Source organism: Schistocerca gregaria, chromosome 4 (assembly GCF_023897955.1).
Source record: "Schistocerca gregaria isolate iqSchGreg1 chromosome 4, iqSchGreg1.2, whole genome shotgun sequence".
In the NCBI taxonomy this organism is placed as follows: Eukaryota; Metazoa; Arthropoda; class Insecta; order Orthoptera; family Acrididae; genus Schistocerca; species Schistocerca gregaria.
In genome coordinates, this window is record NC_064923.1 from 478,738,789 (window position 1) to 478,763,012 (window position 24,224).

General features: G+C 42.9%; 1 protein-coding gene across 1 annotated transcript; it reads right to left on the reverse strand.

The window, feature by feature from the left end:
• Window positions 1-11,560: 11,560 nt before the first annotated feature.
• Window positions 11,561-22,003, reverse strand: LOC126266973 (zinc finger protein Noc). The gene is made up of 2 exons (XM_049971701.1): window positions 21,533-22,003; window positions 11,561-15,032 (listed from the first exon to the last, which is right to left on the reverse strand). Exons 1-2 carry the CDS (start codon window positions 21,617-21,619, stop codon window positions 13,605-13,607), a joined length of 1,515 nt encoding a protein of 504 aa, XP_049827658.1. The 5' UTR covers window positions 21,620-22,003; the 3' UTR covers window positions 11,561-13,604.
• Window positions 22,004-24,224: the final 2,221 nt, after the last annotated feature.

The window sequence follows — 24,224 nt, forward strand, 5'->3', positions numbered from 1 at the left end:
GCGGTGCGGTCTTCCTCTGTGAAACAGCTTTGGAAAAAGGTGTTCAGTATTTCAGCTTTACGCGTGTCATCCTCTGTTTCAATGCCATCATCATTCCGGAGTGTCTGGATATGCTGTTTCGAGCCACTTACTGATTTAACGTAAGACCAGAACTTCCTAGGATTTTCTGTCAAGTCGGTACATAGAATTTCACTTTCCAATTCACTGAACGCTTCACGCATAGCCCTACTTACGCTAACTTTGACATCGTTTAGCTTCTGTTTGTCTGAGAGATTTTGGCTGCGTTTACACTTGGAGTGAAGCTCTCTTTGCTTTCGCAGTAGTTTCCTAATTTTGTTGTTGAACCACGGTGGGTTTTTCCCGTCCCTCACAGTTTTACTTGGCACGTACCTGTCTAAAACGCATTTTACGATTGCCTTGAACTTTTTCCATACACACTCAACATTGTCAGTTTCGGGACAGAAATTTTCGTTTTGATCTGTTAGGTAGTCTGAAATCTGCCTTCTATTACTCTTGCTAAATAGATAAACCTTCCTCCCTTTTTTTATATTCCTATTAACTTCCATACTCAGGGATGCTGCAACGGCTTTATGATCACTTATTTCCTGTTCTGCACTTACATAGTCGAAAAGTTTGGGTCTGTTTGTTATCAGTAGTTCCAAGATGTTATCTCCACGAGTCTGTTCTCTGTTTAATTGCTCGAGGTAATTTTCGGATAGTGCACTCAGTATAATATCACTCAATGCTCTGTCCCTAACACCCGTCCTAAACATCTGAGTGTCGCAGTCTATATCTGGTAAATTGAAATCTCCACCTAAGACTATAACATGATGAGAAAATTTATGTGAAATGTATTCCAAATTTTCTCTCAGTTGTTCTGCCACTAATGCTGAGTCGGGAGGTCGGTAAAAGGAGCCAACTATTAACCTAGCTCGGTTGTTGAGTGTAACCTCCACCCATAATAATTCACAGGAACTATCCACTTCTACTTCACTACAGGATAAACTACTACAAACAGTGACAAACACGCCACCACCGGTTGCATGCAATCTATCCCTTCTCAACACCGTCGGTACCTTTGTAAAAATTTCGGCAGAATATATCTCTGGCTTCAACCAGATTTCTGGACCTATAACGATTTCAGCATCGCTGCTTTCTATCAGCGCTTGAAGTTCCGGTACTTTACCAATGCAGCTTCGACAGTTTACAATTACAATACCGATTGTTGCTTGGCCCACGCATGTCCTGACTTTGCCCCGCACCCTTTGAGGCTGCTGCCCTTTCTGTACTTGCCCGAGGCCACCTAACCTAAAAAACCGTCCAGTCCACGCCACACAACCCCTGCTACCCGTGTGGGCCACTTGCTACATGTAGTGGACTCCTAACCCATCCAGCGGAACCCGAAACCCCACCACCCTATAGAGCAAGTCGAGCAATCTGCAGCCCACACGGTCGCAGAACCGTCTCAGCCTCTGATTCAGACGCTCCACTCGGCTCTGTGCCAAAGGTCCGCAGTCAGTCCTGTCGACGATGATGCAGATGGTGAGCTCTGTTTTCATCCCGCTAGCGAGACTGGCAGTCTTCACCAAATCAGATAGCCGCCGGAAGCCAGAGAGGATTTCCTCCGATCCATAGCGACAAACATCGTTGGTGCCGTACCACCTGCAGATGGGTGCACCCTGTACCCTTCATGGTATCCGGAAGGGCCCTTTCCACTTCTAGAATGACACCCCCCGGTATGCACACAGAGTGCACATTGGTTTTCTTCCCCTCTCTTGCTGCCATATCCCTAAGGGGCCCCATTACGCGCCTGACGTTGGAGCTCCCAACTACCAGTAAGCCCACCCTCTGCGACCGCCCGGATCTTGCATACTGAGGGGCAACCTCTAGAACAGGACAAGCAGCCATGTCCGGCCGAAGATCAGTATCAGCCTCAGACAGAGCCTGAAACCGGTTCGTCAGACAAACTGGAGAGGCCTTCCGTTCAGCCCTCCGGAATGTCTTTCGCCCCCTGCCACACCTCGAGACGACCTCCCACTCTACCACAGGTGAGGGATCAGCCTCAATGTGGGCAGTATCCTAGGTAGCCACAGTCGTAGTCCGATCGGGGGATGCGTGGGACGAGCGGGCCGTCCCCGACAAACCCCCATCCGGACCCCCACAGTGATGCCCATTGGCAACAGCCTCAAGCTGTGTGACCGAAGCCAACACTGCCTGAAGCTGGGAGCGAAGGGATGCCAACTCAGCCTGCATCCGAACACAGCAGTTGCAGTCCCTATCCATGCTAAAATCTGTTGTTCAAAGAACGTCTGAACTAATCTACAGAGAGCACAAACAATTCGACACAAAATTTAAACGGTTATTAAAATACAAGATTGCCTAGTAAATGCACTAATGCTGCTACTTGCGCACTGCTGACACACTGCTCGGCGGCGGAAGGAGACCACGCGATTTTACACTATTCAGGTACTAAAACGCGATGCTACAACTCTCAAATACTATAATACGCCGGACATTTATGAATTAAACAATGCAAATACCAAAGAACACGCAGAGAAATTAAGAATTAAATTATGTAACAAATAAGTGAGCTAAGAGTATAAGACTTGCTGCTCCAGCTGCTTATCCAACGGCGGCAGGGAGCACATGGCTTGTAGGGAATAAATTGATGTTAAATGACAGTAAAACTCGGTTTCTACAGTTTCTGACATATAATTCAGCTAAAACTGATTCGACTTCAGAGAATGGGTGTATGGTAAGTGAGTCCGAACAGTTCAAATTTCATGTGTTCAGACAGATGGTAAGCTGTCATGGAAAGCCCATGTTCTGGATCCTGTACAGAAACTGAATTGTTCTCTATTTACCGTTAGAAATCTAGAATAATTAATACTGCATCATTAAAATTAGTTGACTTTTTTATGGCTTACGGTATTATAATCTGGGGTAAGTCTACCCAGTCACAGGCAATATTTTTGTCTCAGAAACAGGCTCGAGCAATATGTGGTTTAAGATCGCGGACCTCTCGTCGATCCATGTTCAGTTTCTGTAATGACGTTTGTTGTTAACATTTGAGCTTTCACTCAACTGAAGCCAGGAAGAAATTCAGTCTGCATTCGAATCATAGCTCTTTGACTCTCGTGCAGAAAGACGAGTAGTATTCTGCTGCTTTCATTTTCAATGAGCCACAACAAGAATTAAAAAATCTTAGCTGTAATCCTTGTACTTCCAAGACTAAACTGAAGATTATCGTCATCGCTCACTTCCATTCTGTGGAGGAGTTCTTGGAAAAAAGAATGAAGCAAATTCCTTTGTTATGTTACTGATTATGCTAATATATACTCAGTAAATTTTATTCGGCGTAGGAGTCGTGTAAATTTATTTTATCCATTGTTAACTTTCCTTGTGTTAATTTCATGTACTGACTCGATCCATGACCACAGAGATTTGCTACTCAGTTTAGTCTTACGCAACAAGACGTATAAGATAAAAGAACTCCGTCTTCAGGCCACAAGCGGCCCATCGGGACCATCCGACCGCCGTGTCATCCTCAGTTGAGGATGGGGATAGGAGGGGCGTGTGGTCAGCACACCGCCCTTCCGGTCGTTATGATGGTTTTCTGTAACCGGAGCCGCTACTATTCGGTCGAGTACCTCCTCAATTGGCATTAAGAGGCTGAGTGCACCGCGAAAAATAGTGCATGGCGGCCCAGGTGGTCACCAATCCAAGTGCCGGCCACGCCCGACAGCGCTTAACTTCGGTGATCTGACGGGAACCGGTGTAACCACTGCGGGAAGGCCGTTGCCTGTAAGATAAAAAAGGTTTAAAAAATTAGGCTAGGAGATGTAATGTGTCAATCGGATTTTATAATGTCAATGTCGTTTCCTACTATGGAACGTTCATTAGAGGCCGTTTGGACACCCAGCGTCGTGTGACAACTAACGCATATGCAACCACTCGAAGTAGTACCACTTTACTTTAAAATGTGTTTTAAAAGAAATGTTTCAATTAAGAAAATACGACAGAGGTGCGATCAACGACTTCTACTCGTATGAGACCTAACAACACCTCATTTGCATGATAATTATGGAACAATATTCAATCACGTTTACAACAAGTATGAAAATGGAAAAAAATCTCAAGCAATATAATAATAAAAATATTTTGTTGTGATTAAAGAATGACTGTCGTTATGAATAAATAGTATTTTTTTAAATGAATGTAGTGCTCACATTATAATTCAATTTGCAGGCAAACAGAAATGTCGAGAGTGAGTTGACTATCAAAATGTTACTTGTTTGTAAAGCAGGTTAGTGCGTCCAACACTAAGTTTGTATCTGTGTACTGTTAAACAATTCCTTCGCACCATATCAGTGACTCTAAGTACTGCTATTCCTTGTAATAAAGTAGCTTCATCCGTAAAATTCAGAAAATGCCAGCCTGCAGCACCATGCCATATCATAGTCCAGGTTACAGTACACCACGCAAAATGACTGCTCACTCATACTGCTTGCTTCTCTCTCACAACTCCTTGTTCAACAACGAAACAATATCTTTGATCTACGCTGCAGAACTCTCTCTCTCCCTCACTCTCTCTCTCTCTATGTATGTATCTATCTATCTATCTCTATCTCTTTCTCTCTCTCTCAAATATTAACAAAACTTATAGAAATGGATAATGTCTTTTCCACAACATACTCTACAAGTTTCGGATCCTTTAAATTTGTGGTAGAGAAAGTTCAACCGCCCTGGCCACAGACGGGTCAATCGGCGCCGACTGATTTCCGTGACATACTCGGTCAGTCGTGTCATTAAAATGTGATATGGACGGGTGTGGGCTGAGTAAAGCACTCTCCCGGCCATTGTCGGTTTTGCAGACCATAGAGCCACTAATTTCGTATCAAGAGACTGAATGGACCCCACTTCAATCTACCCACCAAGGATACACATCTGGCAGCACCAGGGGCTGAACCTAGGCCCTCAGCAAGGCAGCCATTCACGTTGACCGCTTGACTACAGTATAGGACAAACCTGAGGTAAAATAATGGAAAATGTATAATGAAAATAAATGCAATACTCTAAAGAAAATTATTTAATTAACAGGACGAAAAGAAAGAAAAATTATTTTATTCTAAATGACACTGGGCGTGGAAGGTAACTAACTTATACAAAGAAAAACTTAATTTACTGAGTCACTGCAAGGCGAAACGAGAAGACATCAAAAGTGAAAAGAAGAAACACTATCTACGGGGAAGTACTAGTCGAACGAGAATGAACTTTCAAGTGTTAAGGTCCCATCAACGACAATATTATTAGTTGCAGAGCATAAGCTCGGGTAGGGGTGGAACCAGACCAGATTTGCCTTAAGCGACTTGTCGAATAGATTGAAAATTCATATCTTACGGAGATTTAAACCACCGTTCTCCAGAATACAAGTTCTCTGCGTCATTCCGCTCGATGTTGCCCGAAAATATTTGCAAAAACTTGGAACATGTTCGTTAGTAATTAGGAAGATTCAAAGTAACACTAATCCACAGTGACAATGTCAGTTACTAGCTTCTACTTTATGCTGGAAAAATTCAGACCATACTCTAATCTAGGGTATTAATGACCCCATATAAAAGCCGCAGGTGCAAAAACAGAACCGGAAGCAATGTTGTGGCACTTGTATCCAGTTTAAGCTACCTATTCTTCAAAAATGGTTCAAATGACTCTGAGCACTATGGGACTCAACTGCTGAGGTCATAAGTCCCCTAGAACCTAGAACTACTTAAACCTAACTAACCTAAGGACATCACACACATCCATGCCCGAGGTAGGATTCGAACCTGCGACCGTAGCAGTCGCGCGGTTCCAGACTGTAGCGCCTAAAACCGCTCCGCCACTCCAGCCGGCTTTTGCTCTTCCGCGATGTCTTTAAATCATGTAAATGAATTTGGTATCGGTTGTATTCAAAAACCAAAAGCAGAAATTCTCCCCTTTCCTAGTCCAACTTACCAAATGCTTCACCTCTAATGAATGTATTATCTGACATTTTTTCCAATAGTCGTACGAGGCCAGGTGTCATTATCGTGGTCTTGTTTCTGTTGAGAACTTTGAACCAACAGCCAGCAAATGAAACTAGAGTTTCTAAATACAGAAACCTTCCTGGATACGAAATTACTTTAAAATACAGGGAGGTGTCCGTCCTACCTCCTGTATGAGCCACTTGTCTGTAAATCACTTCATTTGGTTAAAATTGATCTTTTAAGGGTAACCACCTGAAGCCTACAAAAGTACAACTCACTGGAGAAACAATACTGTGAAACAGACAGTTATGAAAAGCAGATTCACACGACTCGCAAATAAGATATTATTTCGCAAAAAGCTAACCATTTGCTTGGTGCAGTGTATGATAACAAAACGGAGGTTATTGTGTTGTACGTTTTTCCCTTCTTGGTCATCGATGTGCATAAGTGGAATTTCAGTGAAACGGAACAGTATGTGTACTTCAAAGTGCAACATGAGGCTGTTTTACATGATTTTCGGTATTTCCGCACTGAGGTAGTCCAGTATCAAAAGCCTCAGCGGTCACAATATCCAGGTCTTTGCCACAAAATGTTCCATTTCACCTATCTGAAAGCGATATTTCACATATGGCATGTGTCCACAAAGACAGAAACAGAGAGTAACATGAAACATATTCCAGGAAGTTCAATAAAATTCTCGCACATAATATTGGGCCATGTAAATCAAATTTTCAGTTTTAATTGTGGTGTACACGCTATAATGTAAAGTATTTCGAGTGATAGTAATGAAAAATGAATTGTTGTTGTGGTCTTCAGTCCTGAGACTGGTTTGATGCAGCTCTCCATGCTACTGTATCACGTGCAAGCTTCTTCATCTCCCAGTACCTACTGCAGCCTACATCCTTCTGAATCTGCTTAGTGTATTCAACTCTGGGTCTCCCTCTACGATTTTTACTCCCCACGCTGCCCTCCAATACTAAATTTGTGATCCCCTGATGCCTCAGAACATGTCCTACCAACCGGTCCCTTCTTTTTGTCAAGTTGTGCCACAAACTCCTCTTCTCCCCAATTCTATTCAATACCTCCTCATTAGTTATGTGAGCTACCCATCTAATCTTCAGCATTCTTCTGTAGCACCACATTTCGAAAGCTTCTATTCTCTTCTTGTGCAAATAATTTATCGTCCACGTTATGAGTTATCAGCACCCTATACGCAAATGCAAAAATGTGCTGTTAACCATTATGTTTGTTATTTCTTTCGCTGCATAAGCAGAAGATCATATTTCCTCATGAAACAATATAAAATTTTCCCCACAAGCGGATTATGTTAAAGTTATTAGCAATGAGGCATTGCTGCACCTCATTTACATTATGAGCAGACGGGCAGTGAAAATGGAACGGAACTCAATTTTTTTTTACTCGATTAAAACCGCGCTGCACTGGAGTTCAAAAACTGTACCACTAGTGTTGTGGTCAGCGGTTTAATATTTCTCGTATACAACTTGCGAACTCTCGTTATTTACCTAAAGAAGAGCAGAGTGGCATGCGTTCTCAAAACGACCACTTGTGAAAAACTGAAAAATTATTACACTGCTTACTTCCTGCTGTGATATAGAACCTTACAATATATACTCTCCAAAAGATTTGTCCGACTAAATATGACGTATCCCCTCATACTGCTCATCAGATCATATATATTACTGAGTGAAATATTATTAGGTAACACGAAGAAGGTTCTGATGAAATTGTGAAATAGTTTAATAATAAGTCACCCATGACATTCGACAACATAATTTCACAGCACAACGCACGCATATAAAAAGCTGTATACCAATGATGAATAATACTAAGCTACTTTTATTTTTGTGATCTTAACACTTAAAGAAGGACACTGACGCAAATTTTTCAAAGTCAGGAATATGTAACTGAAATACGCGAGTATCGTGATGGTGGTGATAGCTGAAAGGCTACGGTTTCACTGCATATCAAGATTTCAGTGATTAATGATAAGATTTGAATGATAGTGTAATATTATTTTTTGGCATTATCAACTCAATGGTACGCAAATAGGTCAATATAAGAGAACACTGTACACAGTGTGCAGTAGCCTGTATACATGAATCGGTCAACTTTTGACATCAGTGCTGTGTTTAGCTGAGGTATCTAGCATTATTGTAAGATGGTCTGTGCATGAACAGACAACAAACCTGTTGCTCAACTGCCTCGTCCATAGTAAAGTTTGCTAGAGTTAGTTGGTAGCGACGTTGACTTTGATGCTGGAATGGCGTCAATTTTAATTATTTCAGATAAGTAGTTAGCTACACGATTAAACAGTTTTGGTGAGGATCTTCAATCAATGATTTCATTTTTATTCGGGCAAGATTTTTCATATTTCAACGCAAAATAAACCCCAAAAATAATGCGTAGCTAATGCGTGGTTTTATTCTACAAGTCCCGCAACCAAATTAATTTACTGACTCAAATTCACAGGCTTCCATTAATTGTGAAGCAACATCAAATAGACCACGAAATTCCACATGAAAATGAAGAGAGGCTACGCAGGTCTCCAAAGAAACTAAAAAATTAAAGTAACTTTCAAGTAATATCCGATATATATGATACACTTCATTATAAAGCTCAGTATTTTTATTGTTGAAAGGCAGTTGCTACTTATTCAGCATCTCTAAACTAACATCTATATTGAAAATTTATTCTTCGTTGTTCGGGTTCACAGTCATGCATTAATTATATGTAAAATAAATAGTTACTACAGTTAGCGGTAAATACGATAACCATTAAAAATATTGACAAATGTGGCCGTATTTTTCTGCGTAACAACAGCAACGCCATCGAGGGACTAAAGTAATTATACGCTTATGTCAGGTGACCTGATAGCGAAGCAAACAGCATCAAATACGTATTGCTTCGAATTCTTAAGAACCTCGATGAAGTAGTTACAGAATTCACCGACACGGCTTTATTTGTTATTACTTTAACCTTATCATAATTCGGTAACTCGTTGTAAGAGTGTCCTAAACCCGTCTAGAATACAAATATTTTTGTCGGTCTCTCTGTTCCATTTCCGTTAACTAGTGAAACGAATATCTAGCATCAAACTGTAATAACATCATTGTCTGTAAGAATAAGATTTGTAACTTAAAACCAATTTCCACGTAATAAATTCCAATTTACTTCACATCAAGTGTAATACTTACGCCTACGAAGATCTAAGAACTCTCACACCTCCATCGACGCAGTACCCTCGGAGTTTTTCGGTGTGTATAGGCGTAAATGACATTTCAGTACAGGAAGTCAGTATCAATATAACTATTGTAAAATGCAGCTTTCACTTATAACGTAGCCACTCTATATTAGTATTAAATATTAGTCATTTCTTACTGAAGAGAAATCTCCCAAACAAGATTTTGTAGCTTACATTGCTACGAATACACTTAATTTCTAATGTCTCTTCAGTGTCCCCCCGAAAATAGTTCTTTAAGATTAAGCGAAAGGAATTTCATTTCTCTGCTAGAGAACTACAGGCTATACTGGTGTAATTCGAAATGTCTACATTTTTTCCCTACCACAAACTTTCAATATTTTACGTGAACAATCCCAATCGTGCACATACCACATTACTGTTACCCTCCTAAAATAATGATAATAGTCGCAACCGTTATGATATATGCAATTTATTTAGCGTGTAGCACAACAAGTGACATAGACAAGCATAGAAACAACGGTAATAATGAAAAACAGAATGTGTAGCTAAAATGTCTTATATAAGCGATGCAACAATTTGTAACATTGTATTTAATTTCTCAATCCTGTGAACAGCGTCGGAGGATGTCTCAGTGCCTCGATATGACGTTAACGTACTTTCCTGTTCCATGTGGTGGAAGGTCTGAGGTGTTACCCCACAATTGCAAAATGGGCCGAGTACTTTTTAAAACTGAATCCATAATGACTAACTTAGCAAAAAGAAACATTGAACGACATATTTCATCAATACAGATTTGGATTTACATGAACAACATACATAAACTTTTCTGTAGTCTAATGAATTGTTCTCACCGTCTTTAGTAGTGCATTTGATTTGTTCAATTAAAAGTAAAAATTATTTCGCCCAGTGCCGACTAACATTTTAGCGATCCAGAATGTAAGTGGTGCTTTATAAATAAATTAGGTATAAAATATTTTCCGCCACTTCAGACATATGATTTTTTTTAACTTTCCTTCGGCTCTACTGAAGCTGGGAAGCGGCAGTAAGAATGAATTTTCTGGCACAAAAGTTAAAGTATAATTCATTGTGGAGGCTACATCAGTGTCAACACTACTTGTTATTATATGCCTCTGGTGTTACAAGAAACTATGCCGAGTTGATTAACAGATGTAAATGCGCTCATTTGTAGAACTGATATATACTTATACTTTTTTCCGATTTTTACTGCGTAGAAATTAGGAAGTTGCATGAGCTGAACAAACGCACAAATATTATGTTATATAATAAAAACGCTGGTGTTACTCACGAAGAACCATTTACTAATCTACAATCACATAGCCGAACAGACTAGTTTTGTAAGTAAATTGTAGCAACATAATTTGCCCATGAAACGTCTTTTAATAGTCACAGTCACGAGTGGTTCTCAAGTCACTCTGTAGATTGACAGAAAAGTTATGAGCAAACTTTTGAGCATAATATTCAGCGTGATATCAATAAATACCAAATTATTCCATCGTTTCCATGCTACATTCCAAGAATATATTTTTCGTTCTCGTCTGGGAGCATGATCAGATATAATAATTTGGCCACTATTTCCGACTTCGTCGTATATGAAGTTTGTGAAGACCCTTACACACGTGAGTAATAATCAGTTGCCACCAGTATCAATGCAAACATTTTTGCCATGGAGATCTTTCTAACAGCTTATTGTGGTAATGGAGACATACATAAAGGTGTTGTAAATTCGAGCTGTTCCACATACGAATATTTTTACTCTCACCGTTGAAATCCTTCCCCCCATATTTAATGAAATTCAAGATGCATGTGAAGATAAAATATCAAATGAATGCCTTTATAACTTGAATGTATACCTAAAAATGGTTTGATTAAAATATGTACTAGTTACACATCCTGACTTTGATATCTAGTACAAGGAATCCATCTAACTTTGTAGAGAATTAAGGATGGAGAATTCATTTGCAATGCTGTCTCTTGAGTGACATGTACCAGGTATGAAATAGTGAAACATTTTTCCATTACAGAACCACACAATTTAGAATTCACCAAATATTTAATCACACAGTAATGCAATGTGATGAGGAATACTTTCAAATTCAATGTAAATTACTCCTCAGAATAAATTTTACTTCCTAAGAATATTTAATTTATTTTGCATTTCTTGCCGTTGGCTGAAAATCTAACAGACTGAGCAGTAATCAATGAAGACTCACAGTCCCTTCATTAATAATCAATAATTGGATGAGATTGCATAGGAATAGCTTTGAAGCATAAATAAAATGATTTTAGGGAATAAATAATAAACAAGACTGGGTAATTCTACAAACAACATTTTATTAAATCAATATGGAAACTCAACTGTATTTACAAATATTTACACTAGTGTCCTATATTGAAACCATACATTTTATTCAAAGAAACATCTTAATATGAAATGTGTCATTATATACTGACCAGTAATTGAAATAAAAATGTATGGAGTAAGTAATGAATTCTCGGCACTACCAAGAGACACAAAATATTAGCTTCAGTAAGCCTTTATCTGATCAATGAGCCACAGGCTCTTACAGCACATCAGACACTAAATGAATATCAAATTTTATATTCCTGACTGTATTCACAGTAGTGGAGTCATGGTTCTAAGCCACAAACAGATCTTAGATTTTTTAAAGTGACTAATATGTGAGCCAGTTAGTTCACAAATACAGACTTCATGCCAGATATATTAATTGGATGGATCTCCTTTACTAAATGCTACTATGATCTACACATATATTTATTTGAAAATAATTTATTGAGATATCTTTGTTACTTTGCTACAGTTAAACGAAGAAATATCACAGCAGCAATCTGGATGAAAAACCCAGTCCCATACATTGATATAATCACGTCTCTGAGATGACAGAACCATCAAGGATAATAATTATATTGCAAAATGATAAACAATGATATTTGTTGTCACAAAGTATTCCACGTGTTCAGCTCGGATAGCACGTGCATGATGTTATATTAAAGATGAAATGATGTAATTCCTCTGAAATTAATGTCATACAAACTGAAAAAAATCACACACCACTGCTTATGTTTATATAACTGTCGATGTATTTACACGTAATAAGGGATAAAAACCCACAATCCATCCATTAAAAAATAGTTAACATGAACTCAGGAAAGTGCTGTGAAGTATTTAGCGCTGTCAGTTATGGAACTGTTTCCTCCTTAAATAACATTGTCCTTGTCATAATATTAGATCCAACAAATTGAAAAGTAACACGTTTTGTATAACGAAAAACTTACGTTAAATAACACGTTTACAGTCAGTCACAAGATTCCTTATTAAGTAGTGGTACGGACACATGCACACAGAGAAAAAGATTATTTTTAAAATATGCTGGGACAAGTTACTCGTAGGCGTTTAGCTCGGAAGGGCAGAGACAAAAATACAGTGATTCGCCACCCTAAATTCTAGTTACAAAAAGAACGATTACATTTTTTTTAATATGCTAAACAATGAAGTGTACTATTGATAGTTGGCTATGAAAACTATGTAACTCCATTTTATTAAATTTTACAGGAGAAGCAAAAACGGTTTCTCAAAAAATTGTATAAAGTAATGTGGATAAAGTTGCAAATTTTCGTTGATAGTGGAGTTAGTGCTTAATGGAATTACGAGGTTTTGACAGGCAGATGGAGTTTCGAGGTTTTCATTGCCTACTACCACTATGTTTTGTAGGAAAAATAAGTAGATTCTTGAAACTATTAATTTTACCGGCACAGCTAGTTTACGAGAGTATTGGCGACAAGAAGGACTGCTTTTGTTTGAATTTTTATCTGGGATGAGCCACAACACTCTGGAAATGAGAAGTGAAAAATATCTGAGAGACAGGAAGTCTTTTGGATCGTTAGAACCAGATAAAGATACTTTTCCTTACGAGACGTGGTAGGGTGAAGCGTGGAGTTTTGGGATGGTTGCGAAGTTAACTTCGAGCGTAAGAAACGAGGTAGGAAGGAAGTTGTTTAATATGTCACTGACCTAATTAGCAGAAGAGCAATAACTCTGTCTAAGAGGAATAACAGGAAGCATCTGTGGCTCGTGACATACGGAAAAAAAACAAAGAAGCTAATGAGAATGATGAGACACTTAAAACCCTTTTCTGCGGAACACGTGTCTAGGAATGCTGGTACAGGGGTGAATTCAGGACACGTTATTTTTACTAACGTCAAAATTAGAGTAATTTCTGGAGAGGAAAGCCTAGGTATCGGCAGTTATATTAGAGTCAGTTGTAGCGCGAGTGATGGAAAAGAACTTAAGAAGTGAGAGGTATGCATGTGCCGAGACGAACAGCTGAGAATTCCGCCTAAGGATGGACGGCGGCGGCACCGATGCGCTGTCCGTACAGGGCGTAAGGCGAGTAGTAGGGTCCCAGGCCGGCAGGGTTGAAGGCGCTGAAGGGCGACGCCCCCAGGGAGCCGGGCAGCGCGCCGGGGGCGGCACTGGAAGCTCCCGGTCCGGCGGTCGGCTTCGAGTAAGGGTGGTACCGCGCCGACAGCGGACTCAGCGGCGGGTTGGGGTAGCGGTGAGGCAGGAACGGCGATGCCGCGCCGGCGCCGCCCAGCAGAGACATGGAGGCGGCCGCGGCCGCGGCGGCGGCGGCAGCGGAGGCGGCGCCGTCGCCCGCCGCGCTCGCGAGGCTCGTGTGCGTCCGCAGGTGCTGCAGCAGCTCGTCCGACGTGGTGAAGCGCTTCCCGCAGTACGTCTCGCCGACGATCCAGTTGCAGACGTAGGGCCTGGCGTAGGGTAGCGGCGGCACGAGTCCCGCGGACAGCGCCGCCAGGCCATACTTGTGGTGGTCGCACTGCGTGCAGCCGCTGGGGCAGAGCAGGAGTTGCTGGTGCGCGGCGGCTGCGGCGGCCGCCGCTGCGGCGCTGGAGTACTGGCAGCCGGTGCAGTAGGGGTCCTTGCAGACGGGCACCAGCGCCTCGCCGCCGGACGCCGTCTTGACGCGCGCGTAGCTCACGTACGGCCCGGGGGCGGCCGGAGACGGGTAGCCGCTGGCGGCGAGCATGGCTGCCGTGGCGGCGGCGTGCTGGTGGGACGTGAACGGGCCCCCGGCGAACGGCGGCCGGAAGGCGGGGTTGGTCGGCTCCAGACCCGGAGGGCACCCGGTACACAGCCCGGCCAGTCCCGACGACAGCGCGCCCGCCTTGTACGTGCCCAGCGGCAGGTCCTTAGGGTGGCCGTGCAGGATCTCCAGGCCCGAGCGGATGATGGGGCTCGCCGAGGGAGAGGCCGATTTGCCGCGGTCGCCGCCGGCGGAAGGCGTGGTGGACGTGGCGGCGCCGGAGGTACTCGGCGTCGACGCCGCCTTGTCCGGCGACGCGCCCGCGGAAGCGGACGGCGGAGAGGCCGACTTGCGGCTGGGCGCGCGCGACGACACGGACTTGCGGTGCTCGTCGGCGCCGGCAGAGTCGTTAGCAGACGCCGCCTTCGAGGACGGGGGCCGGCTGTCGACGAGCGAGACGTCGGCCTTCTTGGTGAGCACGTTGGCTTCGTACGGCTTGAAGGCGAGGCTCGCGCCGCCGGCCGAGGCGGGACTGGAGCGCTTGGTGGCGGCGGGCGACTGCGCGGGCGAGTCGGCGGCGGCGGCCACGACGCCGGCGCTGCCGGAGCTCGGCTTCTTGGCCTTCTCCAGCGGCGGGATCAGCGGCTTCGTGCTGGGCGAGTCGGCGCCGATCTGGCTGCACGTCTGCGCCAGTAACGCCAGCGGACTCTTCTTGGCGTCCAGCTGCAACACACGAGACAAAGCGGCCCTTAACACTTGCTCCCGACACCGCAAAAAGGGAACTACAAACACTCGTCTAATACCTACATTCTGCCTCCAAGGTAGTGTTATTCGGACGGAATACGTTCACACCCCACGCAAGGTCTAACAGCACTGCACAACTTGCGACGTAATCACGAACAAGTTTCCTACGATTCAGGAAAATATTCGCATTATTATAATTCCGCTCTTGGACCACAATGTTATTTCTGGCCTGCGTAAAATCCAGTTGCAATACGCATTATCACAATAGAGAAGATCCGACGGATAGCAGCGCGCTTCATTACAGAATCATTTATTAATCGCTAAAGCGTTACGGAGATGATAGATAAACTCCAGTGGATGACTGCAGGAGAGACGCTCAGTAGCTCTCTACGTTCTTTTGTTGAAGTTTCGAGAACATACCTTCACAGAGGAGTCAAGCAGTATATTGCTTCCTCCTACGTATATCTCGCGAAGAGACCATGAGGATAAAACCAGAGAGATTAGGGCCCACACAGAGGCATACCGACAATCTTCCTTTCCACGAACAATACGAGACTGGAATAGAAGGGAGGACCGATAGAGGTACTCATGGTACCCTCCGCCACACACTGTCAGGTGGCTTGCGGTGTATGGATGTAGATGTAGATTACATGCGATGGTGCCGTCTGATCATTGGCCATTTCGGCTGTTTGAAGAAGCCGAAATGGTTAATGATTTTGACTGCACCATCGCAAGTAATCGCGTGATATGTGTAGTGCAACACATTTTTAATCAGGTCTGAAGATGGTCATTTCCTACCGAAATTAATAACGCGATTGCAAATAAACATTGTGATCAAAAACTGGAATTACAACGCAGCTAACAGCGTTGTAGTTTACTTCGGTCGTACAGCGACGAAAAAATACCAGACTACTTTTATAAATTCCACTGCTTTCGTTCTCCCTCTTTCAGTTGTTTCATATTTGTTACTAGTAAAGGAGTAGTAACACTTCTTTCTTTTTTCTTTAAAAAGAAGAAGTGCAACTACAAGACGCAAAAAAATGGCCGTTCCACTATTCACAAAATATTATTTGGGGAATTTTCTCCTGTTGTCCGGTTTCATTTCGAGAATTATTACGGGTGCACATTTCATAGCGTTCCTGAAATTGTAATGTAAGGCAACATTAACTGCGCAAAATAAGCCCACGAAGCCTCTGCTGTTGCAGATGGCACAATGTAATGCCGCTAAATCTCAAAAACGTCCACTACACAGCACATAAAACATATTGTACTTGTCAATGAACAGCGCTAAAATATTCCAGTCTATCATTGTAGACCAACTTCCTTCGGTCATTCAACTGCCTGACAACCCCTGAAATTAATAAATTTTGTCAACTTTAGTGAAATGTGCCTGAAGGATAAAAATTACTGAGCTTTTAAAGGCGAAACTAAGTAAGTTTATTGTAAGCAGCAAATAGGAAATCAGTACAAGGATTTAATTATTTCGGCAGTGAATACACATCTCTACTTTATATCCAGTGTTTTGAAGTTCGTTCGGACGAAACAATAACATCAGTCCTTTCATTGTTGAATGGATCAACTACGCCTTTAAATGAAAACTCACTTGTCATCCAAATGTGCTCCTTGTGTATTTGTGAATAGCGTTCATGAATACTATTTATGGCATGGTACTGTGACACTTCACCACCAACGACGTGAGGAAAAAAAAGTCGGGCGCCGAATAAAAAAGGACTATTTTCTAATACAATTCATAAAATGCAAAACAACTGGGACAGTGCTAAGACGACCTAGCGGATAGAATAAAAGTGTGGCTGAGTTGGGATATGTCTTCTGTAAATTCTGACTTTTTCGAGTAAAGCAGATGCGGCGATCTGCATTATTTATTTACAAAAAAAATTAATACTCTTCATCTCAATAGAAAAATTACTATTTGCTGTTTGCCGGTTTCGGGTGACTAACAACCAGCTTCAGATAATGCCCACTAAAGAATCGGTATCGATGAACAATGGTGGCAACACCATGTTTGGACGTAACAGCAACAGCATACTTACGATACCGTTTCTGTACTAACAATGGTCTGAGCTACAGTTACCAACGATGGTGTTGTGGCCAACATTGTACATAGATACTGATTTTTTTAGTAACCATGAACGGAAGATGATTATTAATCAGCTAAAATCGTGATCAGAAAATTTTAATTTCACTTTTTATTGCGATAAGGACTACGAAAAATTTTCAACTAAGAACATGTACGGATTAAGCTGGAACGCGACATAATACTCAACAAGGATTCTAAAGACAACGAAAAGAATTTATCCACTAGTCCGGAAACTGATATTGTTCTGTATTGTGACTATAAGTAAAATTATTTTTCCATAATCAAAAATAATTTTTTCTGTAGATCGGAATAGTAATAGGAGCCCAAACAGATCTCCATTACAATTTGTCCAGGTAGACATTTCTGCAGGTTTATTTACTCGAGCCCAAAGAAAATAGTTGTGTAAGACATGTGACAGTCATAACATAATAAAGAAAAAATCAACTTTCATGTTTTAAGGTGCTTTAAAACTGAAACGTTTTTTTAGTACCGCAGTCAAATTATTCTGGGAAGTGTTTGCATCTTTGGATGACTCTTGTAAGGATAGATTTGACAAAATCAGTGATTTAATGTGCGTCATTTTAACACAAGTTCTCGAGCCAACAAAAAAAACATTATTAAACAGTGTTTCTTGTAAAACGATAAAGTCCGTTACCAAAAGGCCGCGTCTGATACTGCAAAATCATGCATCACTTAAGTAATCTAAAAATGGAAGCGTGCTAGAGCAAACGGTTCCACATCCTTCTGCCTTCTCGACGCGTGAACCATCCATCCCCACGGCAAGAATTTGAAGAGACCTTACATTTTAGAACGACGATAAGTAGGGAGGTTTCGTGCTGATGCGATACGCACTTTATATAGATTACATTGACAATAAGTAAGAACATCAGCTGAGTTAAAATATAAGTGAAAGCAAAACAGAGTCGGCCAGGGAACGTACATCGCAGAGAACTAAATAACATTCCTAAAAGCTTGGAAAGAATTAATTATCGAAATAACCGCAACGAGCCATACATTGAAAAAAAAAATTCATCCCGATGAAATTCCCTTAGCGGCTATCGCAAGTGTCAAATTATCAGCTAAAACTACGATCAGGTGCAATCTGTCGATCACAGAGAAACGAAAACGGAGCGGCGCAGTACGGCGAGCTAGGACCGCCGCGGCGGCAGCGAAGCGCCCGGCTACCGCGCCTGGGTTGGCCGGCAACCATAAGAGCGCGCGGCCGCTGCAGGCAGCCTGTTTGCCGGGTTACTCGCCGCCGTGCGTGAAGAGACTTACGCAGCGTCTCTACGGCAATGCGTCGCAAGTGTGACCGCATCTGAACAATTTTTAAAAGAAGCCTATAAATTCTCCGAATGTTGTATCGCATATTTCAATATGCTATATATTACCCTGCTGTTAAGCAGATACCTGACAAAAGAAATAATTTCCGACGTTGTAGAAATTTTTATATTTCCACATTATCTTACACTATTTGGCACGTTACACAAATTTAAAAAGAATCCTATAAATATACGGTACAAAAAACATACGACACACGGAAATCGTTTACATAACGTTCATGCAAAATAGTCCTGTACAGAATCTTTTATTCAATTCCCACATCGTTCTCAGTGAAAAGGGTGCAAGAGTGCGTTTCGATATCTTGACGGAGCATCTGCGCAGTCATAAAATACCCGCGCAGCTGAAAATAGAAAGAAATACAACAACTCTACTTTAGAAAATGTGACACCCGCTAAATGAAATTCTTTCCATTGTTTTGAGGCAACGTCCACAGTATACTGTGTACGTGGCACCCCACAAAACAATGCCACTCCCTAGTACCACAGATTCTGACCGCAGCACCTGTATCGTACGGCGAAGAAAAAAATACTACAATGCAGCTACAAATCATGTACACAGTAGAAATAGCCAACTAACTACGGGAAACTGAAAAGAGGTGGAAGTCGAGATAGTCGAGAGGATAACGATATGATGCGCTGGACGATGCCAGTCCCAGCGGAATGAAACACGCCAAAAATTTTGGTTAGTTAGTAGATGAAAAAAAAACCTGCCCACTTGCGTTAAATTTGTTTTGATTTCTGAGAAAATTTATGGAAGCCAGAGACACATCTGTGCCAAGCAAAACAGCTGTTGATACAGAAATTTGATTAGTCTTCCTCTGTCACGGTCATGCGTGAAATATCGTTTAAATGATAAGCATTTTCTCCGTATATAACAATGTGTCTTTAAATCAATTATTCTTCGTTCATTAGCCTTAATAGGTATTCATAGAGCTATTGGCGTGGCCACTTTCATACGCATTCTCCTAGACCCTCTGTTAACACGACCCGGTAGAGAAATGCATCGCAAGTTTTGAGGAGTACAGCGAGTCTTGAGGGTAATATGAGGTACATACATTGCTCAAAGCCCAGTGAGGTCGTTGGCTACCCTACCACGTATCGACAAGTTCTCAGATTATCTACAAGTGAAACGTTAGTATGAGTCAAGAAACTTATATGAACATTAATTCGGCCGATACGAACAGCCTGTCGGTCAAACGTACGCGCCGAACGCCGAGCAACAACTCCTCACGTTTCTCCACACGTCTTCAGGTAAAGTACCGGATCGAATCAGCGCAATAAGATGAACGCTACTTCAGTTTAAAGTTAGCTTCGGACAAAGCTAGCTGCAAAGTACCTAGAAGCTCCGAGCCGGCGGGTCGGCTGCCTCGCGATCTTTCGGCTAGGACTGCCGCCGACAACAGCCACGGCTGCGACGGAGTCGGCCGTTTCCCTAACTCGCAGCTGCGGAAGCGTGCGTTTTACGGCGCAGCTCCTCAATAAAAGTCCGCGCCCGCCGTACACGGGGAAATTTATTGGCCGCCGTCGGCAGTTGCGTGTTTACGCAGCGTCCGTCTTGGCGGCTCCCGCAGCGGTCGTATTTATTTGGACGGCGGGAGATAAAAGCAAAGCAGCCGAGCTCCGGTACTGACGCTGCCTCCGGCGGGACGCGGCCAATGGAAAGACGGCACGAGCAGAAACAATCACGCTCCCATCTCCAAGCGGGAAAATATTGGGAAAAATATTGCATCTTTGGTCGAAGTAAGAGCTGACAGTTTCTACCTGCACGGTGGGAGCAGCCCATCAACTATAACATGATAGGCTGAAAAACGATTTGGAAATCAAATCTATTCTAATATAAGTATCGGTTTGCTCGCAGATAGGTGCTGCGTGATAAAGAGTGTTTCCACTTACCATTCAAATGATTATCAAGTATCGCATGATAGCACTTAGGCAGAAAGGGACGTCTACTGAAATGCCTTAATAACAGTATTCATCGCTCGAATATCTTATACGGCAAAGGTACCTCTCAAACCGAGGATTACAAAACCAACGTGAAGAGTTAGTAGAATCCACGTACAAAATACGCTCGGTTGCGACAAAGTCTTGTGAATACCGGACTCCTACATGCCTCAAGTAGGACGAATGAAACCACAGGGTTACGAAGATACGTCGAATATATGCAACACGTTAACGAAAAAAGTAAAATGTGAGGTAATAAGTAATAGCACCTATATTTTAATAAAGTAAGAAGTCCAATTGCGGAGTTCACGCAACACACTCTAAAGTGCACACTGCACTAGGAGCGAGTTAATCAGTAGTAATTCTAAAATATGAACAAACTTTGGGTATTATTTTAGTCTCACAGAAGGGTGTATCTAGGTTGGGTACGCTCGCGTAGTCGACAACCTAAATTGTTGAAGTACCGTGTAAAGTAGCTGTTCTCGGAACGCGAGTGAAGTTTTATGAAGAGCTAACACGTAACTAATTGCGTCGACGTCGAACTACCTGTTGTTGCAAAGACTTCTAAAAGATCCAGAAAACCATTCCCTACTCGTATACGCTTCGGAACGTAAAAGCCCGATGACACCCACAGAACTTGATTAAATTTATCACATCCTCACAAAATTTTGCACATTGCACGATAGAAACAACGATGAACAAGTATTTGCAGCTCGCAAACGTGCAGTGATGTGCGGTATGCATACACCCACTCTGCAGTCACGACAGACAGGGCTCAACCATAGGAATCAGAGACATAACCGAAGACCGGTGCGATATCGCGGTATCATTCAGAGTGATGAAAGAACTTAAGAACAGCTGGTTATTGATGTGCCAGGATCACATACTGTGCGCAGAGTTTTGTGCTAGACTTTAAACAAGCTGTGTACGCCGAGGTCGACGTTAAGGCAGGTGGCACGGAGATCACACTTAAATGGTTTTATCTTAACGACAACGTACAATAATATATACTAAAGTTAGATAATCTGTATCTGACTGTGACGGAAGCACATGCAAGACTGACGGCAAAAATGGCTAAGTTCGGTAAGGAGACTCACCGTTGTTGGTAGCGGAGACAGGTAGTCCGGTTGCAGGTACTGATTGCTGCCCGAAGTCAGCATGCCGCCTCCTTCCAGCACCACCATCTCTAAATGATGTCCTCGTTAACTTGATCACAGGACACAAGGCTCCGTCTCTCCGTCAGAAAAATAAAAGTCACTCCCTGACGAGATAAAAAAAAATAGACGGAAAAAAAATGAGGATGGTAAATCGAAGAGGCAGTTCCGATGATCTAGCGCTGCTCTTGCTAGAGTTCCAATATCCAGTTCACTGCTCACTATCCCTGGCACTGTCGGACGGAGCTGGAGCAATAGCGGTCGTCTCACAGGGCACTCTTACTCCGGCGGCAGTCACACTCGATGTGAGAGCGCCGTAACAGGCCAGCCGCCAGCTGCGCCGCGCGCGCCATCTACCGGCCCCCCACCCCCACCCCCTCCGCCTGCGCTCCCCCCACCCGGCTGCCCCTTCTCCCCACTCCGGCGCTCTCAACCTTTGCGGAGCCGGCAGGCGGTGTTCCCCTTCCACCGCGAGCGCCTCCTGCCGTGTCGGTGACGCAGCACTAATACCGGCGCGTTTCATGCTGTCAGCCCGTACCACCCATGGCGCTAGTGACGATGACAGCGGCTTTGATGGCAAGCCGCCGACTGCTGTCCACCCCCTCCCCTTCCTGCCACTCTCCTAATACCCCGGCCCCTCCCCGCTGCCCCCCTCGCCACCAGGAACTCGCTCTCCCTCCGCCCTCTTTTCCTACTCCGCCGCCGCCCCGACACTCCCACCCGTCAACTGCACAAGCCCGTCTTTCTTACCGGACTTAATCAGTAGCCGGCAACAAGAACTGCCCGACAAGGAGGGAAGTGCCTTCTTTTCAAGGCGGGCCACCGGGCGTTTTGATAGATGACGTCCTACGTGCGCGCAGCTGTACAACAAGGCTCCGAGAGTGACGTGAGATCGCCCGGGCCGTTTCGTTTTTCTTCTGCCCTTTCTTCTCCTTCTTCTTCGCCGCTTCTGCCGGCGGAAGCGGTCGGACAGCGGGTCAGAGGGGCTGCACCGCGGCGATGTCCTCGAATTTCCAGGTGTAATTCGATATCCTTGTAGGTACCTCCCTCCATCACAACAGCTCAATAGCTCGCACAGCGAGCACCTTTGATCAAAGGCGGCATCGTGTAGAATTACCGACGCTGTTGCCATTATTTGGGTTTTGTCTCATTCGTCGGCCGTCTGAGGGGAGAGGCACACTCGGGATCCCTGAGGCGGTGTCGATTAACAACATATTACGTATGTGTGTTCCGACAGAGGAACATCATTTCAATCAGCTCCTGCAAAAAATCCACTGCACATCAAAACGAAATGTCACTGTACGATAGGTTTCATGTAGAAACTGCCTGTACTCATGAGGTTTTGTGGGAACATACCTGAGCAAATGTCTTCAGCGTTCACCGTCAGCAAGTGATAAACGACTCACAGGTACTTTGTTAGTTCAAATAAATGTTGAACCCTTCTCAGGCATGAGTGCGTAATAAGGTATGATTATGACAGGTGATGGCTGTACTAATGAACATTTTAGCTTCCGCTGACGCCACTGTACTATTACGAAGTGAAAGCCTGCTAAACTTTTCATCTATATTAAGCAAAACGTCTGAATTTCTACGTATGTAGCAAAGACATATACAACAAACTAATACCATTCATTGCGAACAAGGGCATCCAATTCCTATATAATTTTTTTTTTTTACGGTTGAATTACATGTGGGCAATTGCAAAAATAAGAGTGAAGGAACACTGTTTATTGTTCCATGTAGCGTGATACGTACTGACTGGTAACATTTCGCTATCCAGAATATAACAGAAACACAGAGATACACAGTAACTCAATGAGATTTGTGACGGGGTAACATATCTGACCCTGTAAATGACGATCACTGCCCCGCGAGGCACGAGGAGTTAGTAAGCTCATAACGCTAACACTTATTATGTGTATGTGCTTACTGATAAACAGTTTGGTAATCGTATCTCTATGCCGTATTACTATCCTACAATCACACTGGCGGTACTCCATTTCCGACAGATTATTTTTGTTAATGAAGCATAATAGACCTACCGATACTTGAACAGACAACATGGCCCGGTGAAATCATTATTAATTTCGGAATTTTAACATGCAGCTATCTTTGTTTTGCTTACCTATTCCAATGTATTTTTGCTGTCGGAACAACGTTATTTGGGCTGCTACGCAGTCGAATTCTCAGTTTAACGTTTAATTCATCGTGCACTATTAACACAAATGCGGTGGTGCTTTCGTAATTGAAATGTAATCTTTTGACTTCTTCTGACGAGTTGTACAGACGAATATATGCGCAAGTACTGATAATTGTAAAATACTTCATTAAAGTAGAACGTTGTTACTGTTGTTAAATCTAGATATGCCCAAATATCTTCAGTGTGGTTCAGAACACGTGTTTGTTATTTAATTTTTTAAGTATTCGTGTCTTAATTAAGCTTTGTTTCAATGATAACGATTGAAAGTATATTTTTCAGCTATGTCTTTGAGTATGGAGACTATTTAGGTTGGTTGGTGGGTAGTGTTTAACGTCCCATCGACAACGAGGTCATTAGAGACGGAGCGCAAGCTTGGGTTAGGGAAGGATTGGGAAGGAAATCGGCTGTGCCCTTTCAAAGGAACTATCCCAGCAT